Here is a 19,116-nt window from a genome sequence, read left to right on the forward strand (position 1 = left end):
TTCATCAGCTCGAATTCACTCTCATATACATTCTCGTATCCTTACTTCTCGACCCCAGCATCCGCTCTATAGAAAAAATAGGTGTTTAGGTCGACTAGTTTTCTTCCCATGGTACTCCCATTCTGTTCTTTTGTGGTTCAAAGAAACTGGAGAGATCTCGAGTTTTTCTCGGACATGTCCTTTTCCTACTTGTCTTCATTGTTATATGTTCAAGTGCTCCCATCTGCTTCCTTTGGATTACTACGAGGTGCAAAAAGAGATTTTCCTGAGACATGCAAAGTCCGCTGGGACATCTTATTTTTGAAAAATACTTTAAGATTGAAGATTGTTGCTACGGGAGATCTATAGATCTAGTGTAAAAAGTGGGCAATTAAGGCGAAGAACGCTAAAGACCCTTCTGAACAATAGTATTAACCCATCGTCGACGATTGCGACACGGGACGGGTCGTGCGCGTTTACGTGTATGAGGCAATGCATTATACGTACTTGCGTAATTTTATTCATTCACTGCTTCATAAAAAGGAGGAAGAACTGTCGAAGCATTCACAAAAATACTTCCACAGGCAACACGCGCGGTCGTAATAAACGTAATGACATAATGCAACTCTGGGGATAAGGTGTTAAGGGGGACCGGGGCACCCCAACACATTTTGTAGTAGTATCACAATCAAAGCGCGGGTGTAGTGTAGCGGTTAGAGGTTCCGCTTCCTGCACGATCGACCGGAGGTTCGAATCCGCTCGGTGCTCACCAAGCCTTTCATCCCTTCGTGGTCGATAAATTGGTACCAGACTTGTCTGGGAGGATAAAAACACTGACTTGACACATCGGCTAGCCACCGCAAGTCATTGTATAGGCCAGATACACGTTCGTAAAACTCAAACGATTCTGAATTGAAGTGAACGTGGGGGCGCATCACAAGTGGATTGATCAACGCCAGAAACTTTATCATTTTTTATCCTTTTATCACAATCAACATAAAGGGACGGATAAACAAAAGTGCGGAATCTTTCGGGGATTAACAAAGCGGCTTATATAACGATTTGAGGTCCGATTAATAGAATGGTCCAGAATATAAAATCAGTTTCTTCATTCTCCCAGACAAACTTAGCGCACATTCAGCGAAAAATAAATCCAAGAATCAGGGAGAAACTTGTGATGTCGAATCTAAGGCCTCATAGTCGAAGTGATGATCTCTTACCGCTGCGTTCCACCCCACAGCCGTGCGCAGCCTTTAGAAAGAGAGGACTGTGACGCACAAAAGTGCGTTCGACCAACCGCGTTTCGTACAAATCTGTTTTAAAAACGTACGTTTTGAGCATTGGAATTTGCCGGCGTTCTTGCAATGTGCTGTATCGTTGCAGCGAAATCTCTGTTTTTCCTATTGCACCTCTTGGATCCTATCTCTTTTCAGAGAATATCATAACTGTAGAATTCGTCGTTCAAATGCTCGGATCTCATCTAAATCCATTACTCTTTCCAGAATTCGGCAACTGTTAGTGTCTGGGGTTTTCTGAATGGGGTGCGGGCAGTCCAGCCGGCCACCACCGCCCAGCACCGAATTAAGTGAGTTCGCTACGGTTGACTCAGTTTCCTTTTAAGGAAATAGTAATAAACCCAATCTGAGTGATAGTACAGGTATAGTTTTTCCAGCTCGTAGTAGTGTATGGCTTATCGATTAGAATTATGAATACGCCATACTTATTGTTATATCTCCGTTCAGATCTACATGACTAGCCTGAAATGAGCACATACAAGAAAATTAAGGATAAATTCCAAGCCTATCCCAAAGTGAAAAATTATCCAAAACTTTAGTAAAACCTCCCGTACGACATGAGACCGTGCAGGTGAAACCGACGAAATTAGCCACTCCTAGGACACCGACACCCAGGAAAAAGGATGACGATGATGATGCGCCTCCGTCTCCAGTTCAACTGCGTGAGCTCAGCATGACCAGCACCCATGCGATTTTCTAGGCTGTGTTCAACTTTGGATGGACATCTCGCATGCTTCACTGACTTCCAAAGGACTTCTTGCACTTGTAGATCCGCGATTTTGCACCTGCATTTTCTCAGTCACTCACGAGTTTGCAATCCTTTCCTTCTCTTCTATAACCTATTCCATGACGTTCTCGAGAAGCACGTAATCACATGCCTTGATCAAATCCAGTAGTTCGGAGAGTTACCGTAAGGTGTGTGCATTGGAACGATGGAATGAACATCGCATAGGCGGCAAAAGCCATAAATTAAAGTAGTTCTAATGTTTCTGCATGCGGAGTAGCAAAAATGACTATTACCGAAGCCGAAAAAGCCCAAGAACCAATAATTTCATATTTACTTTCTGTCTTGTGTGCACTTTTGTACATCAAGGCTAGGCTTGGCTAATTAAATCTCCCTCATAAATCGCAAAACTCTGGCGGATACGGTGCTGAAATCTGACGGGAGCCGCACACTTTTATTTGAGGGTAGATACCTTTCAGAAATTCCAGAAACACCGTATAGCGCTTTCGAATAGCATTTATGTCGGACTGAGATATTGGTTTGCAGGGTGGAATTTCATGTAATTATTCCAAATAACAACTTTTTTGCTAAAACTACTTAAATGCTGTGACGTTCCCTAAAACAAAGACTGTTACTACATCTGAACTCTCAGAATGATGTGATTACATGGCTCCATAATTTAAAAAAAACCGGTACTGCTTGTAGCAGCTATCAATAAAACCCTGCAATCTTCAGCAGTTACGAATCACTCTAGTAAAGTCGTCACTTGCATGTTGGCACACCTCGTATACTTCCTACGTTTTCAGGAACTGAAAATTCTGTTTACAGCTATCAAATCGGCAATCTTGATCCAGAAATGGTATCGGCGATGTCAGGCGCGATTGGAGGCACGACGTCGCGCTACATGGACCATATTCACTACGTTGGAGTACGCTGGAGAACAAGACCAGTTGAAGGTAAGTGCTATGAGAAAGGACGTTGAAACACCCCTCCTGTAGCTGTACGACTTCTTCAGCGACGTCATCACCGCAATGGTGAACAGCGAGAGCGTCGAGGACGGGAATTCACCTTTCGCCTCCGGTTAGTTGCCTGTCAACCTCTGAAGAAATACCTGTCATCACTTTTTCCACCTCTAAGCAGCTAAATTTCAAGGGAAAATTAAATCTCGCACGTTAAAATAATTGTAAACAATTTTGAGCGCGCGACTACAACTGGCGTTAAGGCAGAACCGAGAACGTCTTCCTTCCAATCATAACGATTTTTTTTGCCTTCGACACCTCCTAGATGATGCTGACGGTACGCTTAAAGGCATCAGCCCAGGAATCTGGGGTGGTACGGGTTTCAGGTAGGTTATGCCGTAGATTGTGGAGAAGAGGGTGATTCCGTCCATTTCTCCCTGTATTTGCGGAAACGGACAACCTCTGAATGCTGTTTCTTATGACGGCTTCTGTTGCAATGCGCAACGCTTGCGCACCGCTCCGCCCAGCCCCGCCAGCGATTCGTCGAAAACCCATTCGGACGAATCGCAGGACGGGGGCGGGACGCAAAGTTCCCGCACTGCAACAGACGCCGTCGTAAGAAACAGAGTTTCGGGGTCGTCCGTTTACACTGACAAAGCGAGAGATAGACGGAATCACCCTCTTCTCCACAATCACAGCCCCGTAAAGGCATTACTTGCCTGAAATCCGTACCACCCCAGATTCGTGGGGTGATTCCTTTAAGCGTATTCAGAGTCGACTACAAGTGATCTTAAAAAAGTGAAAAAATATAATTTGAAGGATAGGATAGGATAAGGGCAACAGAAATAAATGAAAAGAGCTATACAAGTGCCAATTTCTGACCACTTCACAGTGGATCATCGTGGATTTCTTCTTGCTTTTCGAAAAAGCATCTTTTTTACTCTCTCTTCCTCTTCCTTTTACTTTGCTCCTTGTTTAAATTCATTGATACTTGGAAATTAATGAAAGGAACTACTGAATAAAGGAATTTTTATTACAGCAATCAGCTCGTATGCGGCGCCGAAAGGAGGTGAAGGCTAATATTTAACTTGTTTTTGTTTGCTTTGATAGACAAATACATTTGAAGAGGACGATGATCGAGCGTTTCTCGAACTAATGGAAACGGCAAATCCGAGCAAGATAACGGTTGAGAAGAACTACAAAGGCCCAGTGCTTACACTTCCACTCGACAAGCATCAAATAGTCACCATGATCGACGCCTTCAAAGTGAACAGGGTAAGATCAGGGTGAAAACCGTGTGACAGACTCCACCAAGCAATATTTAAGATCCTTCATCCTCGCTATGTGCTCACCTTACTGTTCGAAGCGCGTCGAGTACTGAAGGTACATCCCACGATTACTCGCATTTCCACGTCCATATCGAATCAGGTGAGCGGTCCGTTGAAGGCATCACTCCACGAATCAGAGGTGGTGCTGATTTGGGGTGGAGTACTCGTATACGGGATAGTAGTCTATGGAGAGAAGAGTGATTCCGTCCATTTCTTCCTAATTGCTGTAAAAAAAAAACAGCCCGGAAGACACGGCTTCGGGAGTTCTGGCGCACTATTTTCTGCAAAGAGTTCGACTGGAACGCGCCAGGCTTGTGCACGTGCCGCATCTTCCGGGCGTTTTTTATGGCAATTAGGAAGAAATGGACGGAATCACACCCTCTCCACAATCTACGATCCTGTATGCGAATAGTGCACCTGAAATCCGTACCACCTCAGATTCGTGGGGTGATGCCTTTAAAAACTCAAGTGATACCACAACAACTTCCTCAGGTGTGACCTAAATGCGCATAGCAATCATGTAATCAATTAGTAGCCAATCATCAACTATATTCTTTTTCCAATTTTTTTTTCTAGAAATTCTAGTGCTTACATGTTTTGAGAGAAGCCCAACAGTTACCTGAATGTTGAAGATTTCCCTTACTAAACCCTGTACTGTTTTCTGTTCTCTGTTTTCTTTTTGCTTTGTTTTTTTTTCTATCTCTCGTTGTACGGCTGTTAGTGGTAAGTTTAACGCACCTCTGAATTTAATAATAAATAAATAAACAAAAGTTGCACAAACGAAAGTTCGAAATTAGTCAGACGGTCTTGAAATGGAAAAAAGAATAGGAAATAGAAGTTACATCTTTCACTTTTGTTCTTGTTTTTGCATTCTGACTAGAAAGAAACGCGGCGTCACAGAAATGTGTGAGCCGAAAATTTCACGAAAGATTTAGTAAGCATAATTTGCATACCTTTCCGCTAAATTTTCTTTCGCATAGATTTTCATCACGACCTTAGAAAAGGTTTCGAGAAATTCTTTTGAAGTTTCGAACACTTTTTTGCTATATATTCAAGCCAGTAGACTCAGAAAAAGGAGAACGTGGGCGAGAGCTACGTCTAGCGTTCGATTAGAGTCCTGTAGAGAAAGGGATAGATCACGTTGCAGCGGACGCGTCGCGGCCATTCGGTCGAACGAATTTGGCACCGAGCGTAGATAGTCACGTAGCGCAGTTCGTCTAGTCTATATAAGTTTCGAAAAAGTGGATTTGTGGGTGATGAGTTCACTGACCTCTCGCTGTTTTTCTTTGATCAGCGCAACGTTGATCTCTAAATATGTTAGGGTCATTGTGTTTATACTTCATCAATCTTATCTCTCTCACACATTTCATTTCACATTTGAAGGATATCTCTCGGACTTCATTGATTCACCGAAACTTTGCAACGAGGCTCCAGCTTCTACCTTTATACGGTGCACTGTTTCAGATCACAATTTGTGGCGATCTTCATGGCAAGTTCGATGACCTCTGCATTATTTTGTACAAGGTAAGTTAAGGGTCAAGTTCAAGTCAGTCAGCAACAACATATGTAAGAGCTGCTTTTTTGTTTCTACTTGTGTATATTTACTTTCCTACAGCTCATTAATGAATATCGGAGTTTTGTCCTCCATTGAGAGTTTTTGTGACATCAGGATGGAGCGAAGCTCATTTCCCAGGAAGTCCTTCAATGTTCAATGATCTGACTGAGTGGTTTCCCGTAACCATTAAAATAACCTCAGAGATTTTTGGCAGTATAAAACATCTATTTATAATGTTCCGAATTAATCATTCATCGATCAGTTCATTCAGATTCGTTCAATGATATTTATTCATTTATTTCACTGTAAAGGGTGCCATCAAATGCACAGGAAAATTCTGCCACATTTTATGCAGCAGAAAAAACACTCTTTTTGATGTTTATCCTACTTATATATTTGATTTTAGAATGGTTATCCATCTAGTGATAATCCCTACATTTTTAACGGAGACTTTGTGGATCGAGGAGGTCAATCGATTGAGGTGACTTTTTTTTCATCGAAAATCGATAACTGTTGAACTCTCCAACTATAAAACTCTTGTGTATGCCCGGTTTCTCAATGAGAACGTATAGAAGAATTCGCAGGAAAGGGTACCTATGCTAAACTGACCGAGATCTCATTCAGTAATAGTTTTCAGGTTCTCTGCTCACTTCTGGCTCTGTTTGTATTGGACCCGAATTCAATAACTCTAAATCGTGGAAACCACGAGGATCACATAATGAATCTTCGCTATGGCTTCTCAAAAGAATTACAAACAAAGTACAAGGTAGGTGATTAGCACATTTACCCCGGATTTGAGATGCCCTTTCAGAAACCACCACCTCAGAAACAATAAAGTGCTTACTTTTAAATGTTGCTTTATGAGTAGGACCTTCTGTACGCATGACAGCTTGTCGCTCAAAATTCAAGCGGGGAAAATTATTCCTTGAAATACAAAAGCAGCGATGAGTAGGATCTCTTGTTCCAGAGCAAATCCTGTCCTCTCACCGCGTCCTCACTCCATACTACATTTTTGTCCTTTGGTCTTCCTCGTTAAAGGCATCACCCCACGAATTTGAGGTGCTGCGGATTTCAGGGGGTTGTGCGTACACGGAGTCGTAGATTGTGGGGATGAAGGCGATCCCGTCCATTTTTTCCTTATTGCCGTAAAAAACGGCACGAAAGATGCCGCTTCGAACGTCCCGCTATTTCCTACAAGGAGTTCGATTGGAGCGCGCCAGCAATATGCATGCGCCGCATCTTCCGGGCCGTTTTTTACGGCAATTAGGAAGAAATTGACGGAATCACTCTCTTCCCCACAATCTACGACCCCGTATAGGCATAACTCACCTGAAATTCGCACCATCCCAGATTCGTTAAGTGATGCCTTTAAGTTTCGTAAGTGCATAGTCATTACTTATTTTTCCTTGATAACTTGACGTGATGAAGCTCTTTAATATGTTCTTCAAGTTTTTTCCCTACTCCTAGTGAGTGTAGACCACAAATAACCGGTGATTCGCATCCAATCCTTTTTTCTTTTACTAACAATACGTTGAAATCGCTAAAAGCACAAAATATCAACACTGCAATGAACAGCTATGGATCATCCTATATTGCAAACATGTCTAAATATTGGAATATATCCATCTTTACAACAAAGTACAACGTAAAAGGAGCTGAAAAGAAGCAAAAGTGATGATCTTCTCACATACTGCGCGAGCTGAAGCCGCTACACAAATTTAATGACAAGCCTTAAAAGCTCAGGGAGTATTGCAACTGAAAAGAGCAGGATTTAAACAACTAAAAGAACACTGGGAGCACCTACCGGTCTTAAAGGCACCTTATCAGGAAATTGCTGATGTTGGGATCCGTGCGGACAAGTATAACCTTCGGCACATAGATTACGAGTGTGAGTGCGATCCTGCTCAGTTCTACCTGACCATCCTGAAAAACGGCGTGGGGAACGCGTTTGGTCCTACGAAGCAACTTGGAACGTGCTGCATCCATGAGCGAACGGTCCAAAATCAAAGTCTCCTCAACAGCCATTCAAGTGATACCAAACACTAAGCTACTGAGAGGACCGCAACGCATGCAAGGATGGCACGTTCTAACGTACCTCCCAGGAACAAACGCCGTTCCCGCGCGCTTTTCAGAACGATTAGGATCAGCTGAGTTAGAACCTACACTCCGAAGTCCTATGATTTGTCGATAATAACCTACAATCTACACTTCGAAGTCTATATTTGCCCTGAAAGACATGCTCAGACAGCTCATGGAATGAACTTCACTTACAAACGAAAGTGAGCCCAGATCTAATCTATGATTCTCCATGTAACAAGATGCAGGATGTTCTGGAAGCACGGCTGATATATGCACCAGCACATTACTCATTTATTTATGACGAAGGCGATGATTTTCTGACCCGAAAATCTGTCACCTTGATCTGTTTTTCTAAACTTATTATCGACAAATCATAGGACTTCATGTGCCTCGAACACGACGCAGACCTCGCTAACTAGTTTCCATAGAAGGAAACACCGTAAGTATTTCTGAGCAAGATGGAAAAGGACACGGGGGAAAAGTGTGCTCATTTTCCTAAGCCCTCATCCACTATTTTTGTACTCGGAGAATAAATACGATGGAAATGGAACCATTGACGCCTTCCTTTCATAACCGTGCTATTATTTGCTGGTTTCTCGGCCATGGCACTTCTTTGCAGACGTAGCCGATCGTCGAATAAACATTCCTACTGCTAACCCTCGTAGAAGTTTATCTTCGAAACCTGATGCATTTATTCGTGCACAGTTTTTCAAAGGATAGCAGCGTATTCAATTCATCCGTACGAGCGCGTTCGGCCAGTTGGATAAAAGACATTGGATGGGACCCTTGGTGGCAGCGGTGTACGTTTGGAGGAGGGTAGAAAGAGTTAAGATTTCTTCTAAAACACAGAAAATGTGTTGTGTTGGGGCGTCGCCATCACCCGGGCGACCGTATCGTATGTAAATTTGTGTACAACGTCAGCAGAGATCCCAATCTGAGATTCACCGTCGAGCTGTCCGCTCATCTTGACCAGGGTCAAGCGTGTAGTTGGGAAAAATCCCTCCTAAAAACGACCCCCCCCCCCCCCCCCTCGCAGACCCTCCTAAAAATGACCCCCTCCCTCTCGCAAACCCTCCTAAAAACGACCCCCTCATCTCGTTCCTACCAGTATAGCTGCCCACACAGCAATCAAAATTTGGGTATAATAAAAAATTTAAAAAAAACAAATAAACGCCTAATAAATAAATTAAAACAATGTAATAAAGAAATAATTAATTATTTTAAAAAATAGTAATGCTACAAGTAAAACAAAATACATATTGTAATGCAGCGATTTTAATGGAATGGAATAAATAATAACTAGAAATTATATGTTCATGTTAATTATTTTCAAGATGCCTCGTGACGTGTGCCAGATGGAAGAAGATCAAGAAAAATAAAAGTTTTAAACAATAAACAAAAGTTCGGTCCCCGCCGGAACCATTATTTTTGCAAAACGAAAAAAACAGCTGGAAAAGAAGGAGAACACCTTTTAAAACAATTTTCACACTATTTCCAACTATTAATAAACAATTTTACTCATCGACAAAGGAAATGAACGGATGAGAGTTCGATCCCCGCCGGAATCTAGATTTTTGCAGAACCGAAAAAAAATCACTGAGGAGAACATTGTCACCGGCAATTTTTTGAAATTGTGTTTAGAGCACTGTTTGCCACATACAAGTGTTATATAGAGGTTATTTTAGCGATTAAAACGAGGTCTTAATTGGAAGTTACTGCTGGACAGGTCGGATTTTGTTAGCTTGAAATAAACATGAATAACTCAGTAACGAAGAGACATAAGAAGATAAAGCTGGCTGCGTTGTGTAGAGGAAGATTGCGCTATGAAATGGTTAAAAAATCTTTTGTAGGGACCCTCTGGTTTTTTTGAAACCTAGTTGAGAAAAAGTTGAGAAATTTGGCATTTTTCTCAACTTTTTCTCAACTAGCTTTTTTAGAGACGAAAACCAACTGTAAAAAAAGTAAAAGAAAGCTGTGATAGCAAAAATCTTTGTCTACAACATACTTCAAACCGAATTCGTTTTTATAAACTATGAGCAGAGTTATGGAAATTTGTTTAAAGTCACACAGATTTTGACGCGTTGCCGAAAATCTGAGATTTCGCTCTTTATCCCGTCGCGAGGATACGGTAGCGCCGTTGAAAAATTCGACTCCATATTTGGATAGAGCATCAAGGAAAACCCTTTATTGCAAATTTTGGCCTCTGTAGGTGTTCTGATTCTCTCAAAGACTAGTTGAGAAAAACTCGAGAATTTGAGGCAAAAATTGGGATTTTTCTCAACTAGGTTTCAAAAAGACTAGGAAAGCTAGAGCCACCAAACTTTGTAGAAATATAGAAGAAATCTCTCTCTACAGATCGCAGCCAGCTTCATTGCATAAAATTCACTTTGAACGTAGATATTCAGAAACTCGTGGAGCCTGCTTTGTATTAATTTTAACCCTAACTGCGCCTGTAGATGTCTTTTTTTCGCTCAGTAGCAGCATCAGAATTGCTTTTTCGACTGAAGATAAGAAGTTCGTTACTGTAGGATGAGAAGTGTGCTCTCTAAATTCTTTTACGCCAAATGCAAAAATAGCACCTTTGTAGGGATTGATCCCTGACCGTCACAATAAAAACGCCGCGGCATCTCGTTGAACCATCCAATTTTGGTGGATCGTCAGCATCAGACCTATTTCAACAGAGCGTGTAATGGCCAATTAGTAGATGTCCTTATCAAAGTCTTTGTAATCGCGCATAAATAAGTCTGCACTACACTTACCAACTTGAGCCAGCGTAGTTGCTTTTCATTGCAGCTATGCTTCTACTTTTACTTAGTGTTTTTACACTTCTGTTAGCTTCTGAAGATCTCGTTTGTCATCCGTTCCTAAGCGAATTTTCGACGCTGCGTTCCCGTACAACTGCAGATCTTCAATATATTGAATTTTCCCGAAGAGTGCCAAAGCACTGTTCAAGCTATGAAGATTGCCTTTTATGGTACTCAATACGAAGTCACCTCTGGTTAGTTTCACTTCTTTCATATAAATTAGTAACAGACAATTTTGTTGTGTAGACTGTAATTTTGTAATTTTGTTTTGTAGAACTGTAATTTTGTAGTGCTTAGACTTGATGGGTTTGACAAAAAGTCGATTTTTTGAAAGAACAAAAACTTTCAGGTAGTTAATTGCATTTAAAATAATGGGTTTCCTATTTTATCACATCACAACGTTATCACTTTATTTATTATGCATCACATTTATTCAAGATTTCAATTGTTTTGGTTTGTGCCACCGAAGCGACTCCGACGTCATCAAGCATCAGTTAGAGCAACAAAAAATGCTAAGTCGTCCATTTTCAAGATTGGCTCAAAAAGCGCAGTAGTTTCATTACCAGAATTATGAAAAATAAATTTTTTACATTTTTTGGTTTGTGTACCCTCTTTTTATCCTAACTTTTTATGCTACAGTAGTCTTCCTCAACTGCAACCGCGAGTCTTCTTCAATCGTTTATTCGAATATTGAAGAAAATTTATTTATTCTATATCATTTATTTTTATATTAAACAGAACTCAAGTACTGAATATGCATCATTGACGTTTCTTCTTCTTTGAGACAACTCTTCCATTTTTTTAGTCGCAGATATCGGGACCTGAAAAAAAGCCTTAGAATACGTTTCAGTTGTGAATATCTTCCGATATGCGATAAAAAATGCCATTCACTGCTGATCATCCTTCAAGTTTCAGCACTACTTCTGAAAAGAAGCAGTTTTCACTCCTGTTTTTCTGCTGAATGTCGCATACCTAAATTACACTTCATTTTGTACACCTTAATATGTGTTTGTTTGAAAACGACAACCCCGTCTCCATTTTCTCTTTGCTCCTTTCATTTTTTTCTGATTTTCCGACCCCTACTTGAATTTTTTCTTAATTTTCCGACCCCCTCTTACGACCCCCCCCCCTGATCCGACACCCCTCTTACGACCCCCTGTTGAGAAATTCTCAACACACGCTTGACCCTGATCTTGACCCTAGTTATGATTTTGAATGATGCCTTTTCGGCCATTATCAGTTATTTTGGTTAGTACAATCTACGATCCGCCTCTCGTAAGATTGAGTTTGCTTGCAGGATCACGCCGCAAACATCTCGAAAGCTCTCGAAGACGTATTCTCATGGCTTCCAATCGCTGCGATCGTCGACAAAGATATTTTTGTTGTACATGGCGGCATCTCGGATAAGACTGAAGTTGCACATTTGGAAAAGATCCACAGAAATCGGGTACTTCACCGCTGACAAACGAAAAAAGAACGGATTGGTGTTGATGAAGTTTCGTTGCAGTATCAGTCGGTACTTCGACCACCAGTACGGAAAGGAGACGGAACGAATTCTGTGAATACAGAGGAATGGAAGCAAATGCTCGACATTCTCTGGAGTGACCCTAAGCAGAACAAAGGTATTCGCAACAAACACGTACGAGGTCCCCTTGTGAAATGTGAATTTATAGGTTGCTGGCCTAATGTTTTCCGCGGTGGAGGTTCGTATTTTGGAGCCGACATTACTTCTTCATTTTTAGAGAAGTAAGTTGATGGCTCTGAGCGTAGAAAAAGTTCTGTTGAAAGATGTGTTGACTTTCGAAAATCACAACATGTCTCTTATCTCAATGTCTTCCTCTTCCAGGCACGGGTTCAGCCTTATCGTACGATCACATGAATGCAAATTCGAGGGCTATGAGTATATGCATAACAAAACGTAAGTAAGACTCGAAGCTCCCATTTGACTTTGTTTCAGCAGCAGCACAAGGCGCCTTTGTCGGAGTTCTTCTGAGGGGATTTTAGGCAATAACTCGAAAGTACTTAATCATACGTATTCGTAAACGTCAAATGTCTGTAACGTCTAGGGAGCTCCACAGGCTCCTGATTCCTGGATTGCTCGCGGTTCTTTCAGATTCACTTCACTTTTTGCTACCATTTTTGAGAGGTATATTTTGAACCGTACGTACTTGTGAGAAGAACACAGTATTGAAAAATCACTCGAAACGTCTCTAACCGTCGGCCTGCATGAACGATAGTCGTCTTAGCAGTTCAGGTTCGGTCAGAAGAGCTGAAAGGATGTTAATCTGAAACTTGAACACAAGAATCATGAGGAAATGGAAGAGGAAGTAAAAAAACCAATCTATAAATGACAAGACGGAATACGGTTGTAGAGAAGTTGTGTAGAACCCACAAGGACAGAAGTCTAGTGGATTTTCGCAACAGTTACGAGAAAAGGTGTACATTGTATTGATGGCCAACTATCAGCATATTCCCAAATGTCAATTAATTAAGAAATTCCAGAGTACTAACAATATTCTCAGCGTCCAATTATTACGAACTCGGCAGTAACCGGGGCGCATACGTCAAATTCATCGGACGCAACAAACAGCCCCACTTTGTACAATATATGGCAACGAAGACACATAGAAAAATCACTATGCGCGAGCGGTAAGCGATTTTAGCAACATTTGTTTTGTCAACAACTAAACTAGTTTGTAGACTGAATGTTGTGGAAGAGTCCGCCGTCAAGGAGGTTAGAGATAAGCTGGGTTCTTTCAACAATGAACTGCAGAAAGAATTCGAGGCATGCGACGTGCTGAAGAAAGGTATGTGCTGGTTTTCTGGTTTCTGGCTGAGCACCTCTGCTGCCATGTCCAATTTATTCAATCCAGAGAGGCAACATTTTGATTCACTCTCCTTGAAGTTGTCTTGATTCCCGGGTTGGAGGGGGAGGGGGAGGGGGAGGGGAAGGCCGAGGGCCAAAGACTATACGGGGGCGTAGATTGCAAAAACGGGTGGGATCTCGCTCATTTCTACCTGCATCACTGTAAACAGGTTCCATACGACGTCCTCCAATGCAACCCGCCACCTTTGCCCCTTGCCTGCGATTCGTCGAATGAAATTAATTGCCCATCGGGGCGTCCCAATGGATTTTCGACCAATCGGAGGCGGGGGCGGTGCGCAAGGGTGGCACGTTGCATTGGAGGACGTCGTAAGGAACCTCATATCGAAGCCGTCTGTTTACAGTGACGCAGGGAGAGATGAGCGAGATCCCACCTGTTTTTGCGGTCTACGCCCCCCTATAGTCTTTGGCCCTCGGAAATCCATGCCACGTCAGATTCGTGGGGTGTTGCCTTTAGAGATGGAGGAATGAGTAGTGAGCCCTTTTTCCAAGTGAAAAATGAATGTGTACGAGGTAAAAAGTATTTCCAAAAGGGTATAGTACAAGTTCGTACTATTTCAGTCTTTTAATTTTATCAGTTCATGTTTTTCAGACCCACTAAAATGGAGTGTCAAGTGGCCAATTCGGGGTATTTTCGCACCAAAATGTTTTTTTTTTATTTAATCGAAGCCGAGATTAGTGCTGTTTATAGAAAAGAAGGAATACTGGCTAGCTCTCATTTCTCTTCGCGGTTTTAAATCAAATTCAAAACAGTCTAATCACATACCGGTCGACCCGACCGTCGCAGGTTGAAGAAAAGCTCATTTTTTTTCCAATTTTTTTTGGAAAGATGCTGCAATCCAACTGACAGTATACACATCACTGCTATCACATCGTTTCTAACAACTTCCTCCTATCGTTTGATAACTTTTCTACGCCACTTATAGGCCTTTTAATGTTTTTTTTTTGTTTTTCTGATATTTTTCAAAGTATTTGTCTCTAACATTTCCTGCCTTATTTGATGATCTCCATGCACGTCACAAATTTAGCGAGGTCCTTCAGGGAGCTCCTGTTTTCGATTGATTCAAAAAAAAAATCAAAAAAGGTGTCGAAGGTGTCCGCTTGTGAACTAGATATTCCTTTGTAAAGACTCTACAAAAACCAGGACGAATAAAGTTAGAAATTACGATATCGCTATTTTGTAAAGGGGAAAGTCCTCCATCCAATGATGCATAAAACTTTGAAAATACGTCTTCTTTCAGTGTCCACTTCTCATCATGAAAGAAAAAGAAATCCCCACTGCCAGCTCCTCTATCCAACACATTCTTCTTTAATCTGTTGGAAATTAGTTTTTTTTTGCAACCTTACCTTATCCTGCAAGGTTTCTACTAAAGCAGTAGGTCATCCTTACGAATGAAGTTCTAATCTACAGAAACCCACACTGCATTAAACATCAGCAGTAGCATCCACTGCAACATTCCAGATTTGTGCATTTAAGCAACGTTATCTTATAGACACTACGGATTTACACATATAAGCAATATGCGAACAGAAAAATATAGCTTCGACGTTCTGAGTGTGGAGAATCTCTGCTTTCCTCCTCGTTCTGCCTCCTTACAGAACGAGGTTGTCGTCGATTCTTGTAGTCATAGAAATATGTGACTGCGCTCTCCATGAAGATATGATACATTTCGTGCGAAATCCGACTTATGTAGCTCAAATAAGCAGCAAAAGCTGTCCCACCCGCGCAATCGTAGGAGTTTACATGGAGTTAAACGTGGTCACTTTCAAACTTGTGAGCAATATAATTCTTCAACCTTACCTTACATCGGAAAGCCTCTCGCTTGTCCACGATCCCAAGGACACTAAAGAACATCGATCAATTGTATTCACATTACGAGTTGCTTAGTTCCAGGAGTTTTAACCGTCCACCAATGGTGCGAATGTGTGGAGAAGGTCACAGGACTGCATCTACCGTGGCGTGCATTGGCCCCGAAAGTCGCTACATTGCACGAAGACGGAAGGCACGTTCTCTATCAGAACCGGACCATTGTGCAACTAGGAAAAGCCAAACAACAGGTCAGTAATTCTCTTCGCTAATTCCAGTAACAATTACACCGGACCTACATACTGCTTAGGTGTATGTTCACCGTGGCTAGCCCCATATGGTTAGGGGCAGCGTATCACGAAATTGATGCAGAGTGTAAACCTGATAGAGAATTTAAAGTCTGAGATGTAAATTAGGAGTATTAGTGTGGCCCCACTCAATTTCCTCTAATCGTCCTAAAAACGGCGTTTGTTCCGACGAGGCACGTAGGGACGCGCTATCTTTGTACTCGTTTCGATTCCCCCCAGCAGTCCATTCATTGGTTTCACGTGAATATTCTACTCAGAAGACTTGATTGATTTCCGACCTCTCGCTCTTGTATGCGGCGCGTACTATTCCGGTGCGTCTTTAGTGTGGCGTAGGAACGAACGCCGTTTTCCACGCGGATTTTCAAGAAGATTAGGGGTAATTTTATGGGGCCATGCTTTTAATCGTAATCAACACCTCCAACTTTCTATTTCCTGTCAAGTTTCTTCACATTTTCTTTAGTTAATTTGCTAAGTTATTTAGTTAGGAATTTCGATGTTGGCTCTTCTTCAATAGTAAACAAAATCCGGCACCTCCTTTACGCAATAACACAGCGATAGCGCAGAACACCCTCTAGGAGCAGAAATTGGATGATCAGGATCACAATGAATTAGGACTAGGAGAAGGATCAGATACCGTCCGATGACATTATCCTGTTCATTTCTTTACGTCTAGATACATATTTAAAGCAAACGTCCTCACGATGGATCTTACCACTCATACGGGTGCAGAGAGGTGCCCCGCCGAGAAACTCCACTATTTATCGACTTTGCACTCTTTCATCTCACCATACCTGTGTAAAGAGTAGCCTCGTTGAGTGAATTGAGGCGTTTTGGAGCTCCTGACGGCTCCAATTCTTAGGAATGCAAAATGGAGAATTGCAATTTTTCGCATTTTTGTAAGAAACAAAAATAAGACAGTATTACAGGACACAGACGTGGTGGAATCCTTGTATCGCCACAAAAACACCTTGGAGACCTTGTTCCGCTTCATGGACAAGGACAACTCAGGACAGGTTTCCATGCAGGAGTTCATCGACGCTATTCAGGTGTTTAATGAATATGATATTACTTCACACAGAAATCACACTCGTAAGAAATCTCAACTTAATCGGTGGCTAAACAACACAGTGGCGATTCTTGAGGAAATTTGTCGCAAATTTTTGACTGTTATGGGTTAGTCGGCGACGCTAGCCTAAGACACGAGTGGTGACTTCTGTGTTAAATCAATATCGCACTCGCAGTACGAATTTGTCGACTCAGCTAGAAAAAAAGGCCTGAGGCATCGATTGCGAAAAAGTAGCGGTGTTCTCACCCACCACGCTAACCCGTGAGATCGACAAATTGATATCACATTTATCTAAGAGAATAAAACATACATTCTAAGTGAATGCGGAACGACATGGTAGATACAGAAGTGTACACTGCAGTGATTTGCTTCCCAAAACAAAAAATGTCAGCTATCGTTGAATGTAAGCGTCAAGAAGTAACTGCTTTCCTTTTTAACAAATGAACTTTGAGAAAAATTCTACTTACACAAGATGGTTAGTAGGTTACTGTACGGGATTTGATACACTTCTTTCCTTAACTAGCAATTATTTTCGGAGAGGTTCGCATGAATATTTCCAAGCAACATGTAGCACAAATATACATTTCAAGAAGAATCCAAAATAAAGACCAGCATTTCCTTGATCTCTCTTGATGCTTGCTTAAATTTCCGAAAATTATTGATTATATTACATGTGTACGTCTAAATGATTGAGCTTTATTTTTGTTATTATTATTACTGGTACTATTACTATTATTACTATTACTATTAAAAAGGATAAAGTCGCTGGCGTATCAATCCACTTGGCATGCGCCAACGCGTTTTACTGCAATTCGTAATCGTTGAGTTTTTTGGAACGCATGTTGGCCTATACAATGACTTGCGGGGGCCAACTGATGATGATCAAGTCAGTGTTTTTATCCTCCCAGACAAGTCTGGTGCCAATTCATCGACCCCGGAGGGATAGAAGGCATGGTTCGCACTAGGGCGAACTTTTTTTGAACCCTCGACCATGTGGCTACAACGGACCTCTAACGGACTGCGCCACACCCGTCCCATTATTATTATTATTATTATTATTGTTATTATTATTATTATTATTATTGTTATTGTTATTATTATTATTATTATCATTATTATTATTATTATTAGTCTGAACGTCCGGCTAAAGTCGGACTTCAGACTTTCTGTGGTGTTCGCTCCGCTCACGGTCACTGACTAATGAAAATAAATTAATAATAGTGACATTTTCCGTAAAATTAGAATTTATTTTCTAACAACGTTTTCTTCTTTTTCGTAAAAGAAATTTAGGCTAAAGATTTCATAGTTTTCCCTGTAAAAGTGTCAGTTCTACATTTGGAGAACTTTTAAACTTCACCTTTAAGCACTCCTTCGATACCGATGTAATATAGACACGACTTGGAACCATTCCTCAAAGTATAGGTTTCTCTCTTGTTCCCCCAACAGTTATCACAGAATGATGTTTCACATAAAGTGAAGTGAAAGACATCATAGTGGAAAGTACATACGACTATGAAACGTTTGCAACGTTCCATTTACCTTGTGCGACATGCACATGAAGGTACTGCGCGATAATACTGCATTATGGCACAACAATTCTACGCCGCGGGACCCGTCGCATCCCATATTATAACTATCTGGCACCGGCGCACCAATCCGACGCCGGTGGACCTGTCGCAACCCATTTTATAGATATGTGGTGCAGGCGCAACAATCCGACGCCATGGGATCCGTCACACCCCATATTATAGCTATCTGGTGCCGGCGCACCAACTTGACGCCGGTGGACCCGTCGCACCCCATTTTTTGAATTTCGTGACACACAGACACACACACACAAACACACACGTGGTAGAATAAGCCCGTTATTATATATTTGAAACCCTTTCGGTGGCGAATGTGCAACACACACACAAGTATTATTTTAAGTACTTAAATACATTTTAAGGTGCTCGGAAAGTACACAAGGCGGACACTTTCAAAGGATTACGTCGCCCAAATAGCAGAAAGTATCGATTTCAACAAGGACGGATTCATTGATCTCAACGAGCTGTTGGAGGCATTCCGAATAGTGGACCAGCAGAATGGCATTTAGTCGTACACATCCCTTCCAAGCAAGACATTCGCTTACTTCTCGTAGCGAAAGATAAGTACGTGAACTCGACACTTTATCACCATTGTACTAACAAGAGGAAAGTGGATAGTTCTTACCTCAAATTCCCGAATTTCTCGGTAAAACAAAGGAGCTAGCGAACTGAGTCAAGGTTTCGATGCCTCCTTTTTCCATACACCATTCCATCCTTCTTTTAGCTCGTGAAATCTCATTCC

The 19,116-nt window shown here is 41.6% G+C and overlaps 1 protein-coding gene across 1 annotated transcript; it reads left to right on the forward strand.

The window, feature by feature from the left end:
- Positions 1-1,515: 1,515 nt before the first annotated feature.
- Positions 1,516-18,883, forward strand: RB195_010709 (uncharacterized protein; the record flags this gene model as incomplete). The annotated part of the gene is made up of 18 exons (XM_064191837.1): positions 1,516-1,564; positions 2,827-2,954; positions 2,997-3,078; positions 3,997-4,026; positions 4,084-4,232; positions 4,284-4,385; positions 5,750-5,809; positions 6,247-6,321; positions 6,478-6,606; positions 12,021-12,170; positions 12,231-12,345; positions 12,397-12,469; positions 12,570-12,641; positions 13,226-13,372; positions 13,424-13,530; positions 15,502-15,665; positions 16,649-16,768; positions 18,737-18,883. The coding sequence occupies 18 exons, from the start codon at positions 1,516-1,518 to the stop codon at positions 18,881-18,883; spliced, it is 1,899 nt and encodes a 632-aa protein (XP_064049420.1).
- Positions 18,884-19,116: the final 233 nt, after the last annotated feature.

This window comes from Necator americanus, chromosome III (assembly GCF_031761385.1).
Source record: "Necator americanus strain Aroian chromosome III, whole genome shotgun sequence".
NCBI lineage: Eukaryota > Metazoa > Nematoda > Chromadorea > Rhabditida > Ancylostomatidae > Necator > Necator americanus.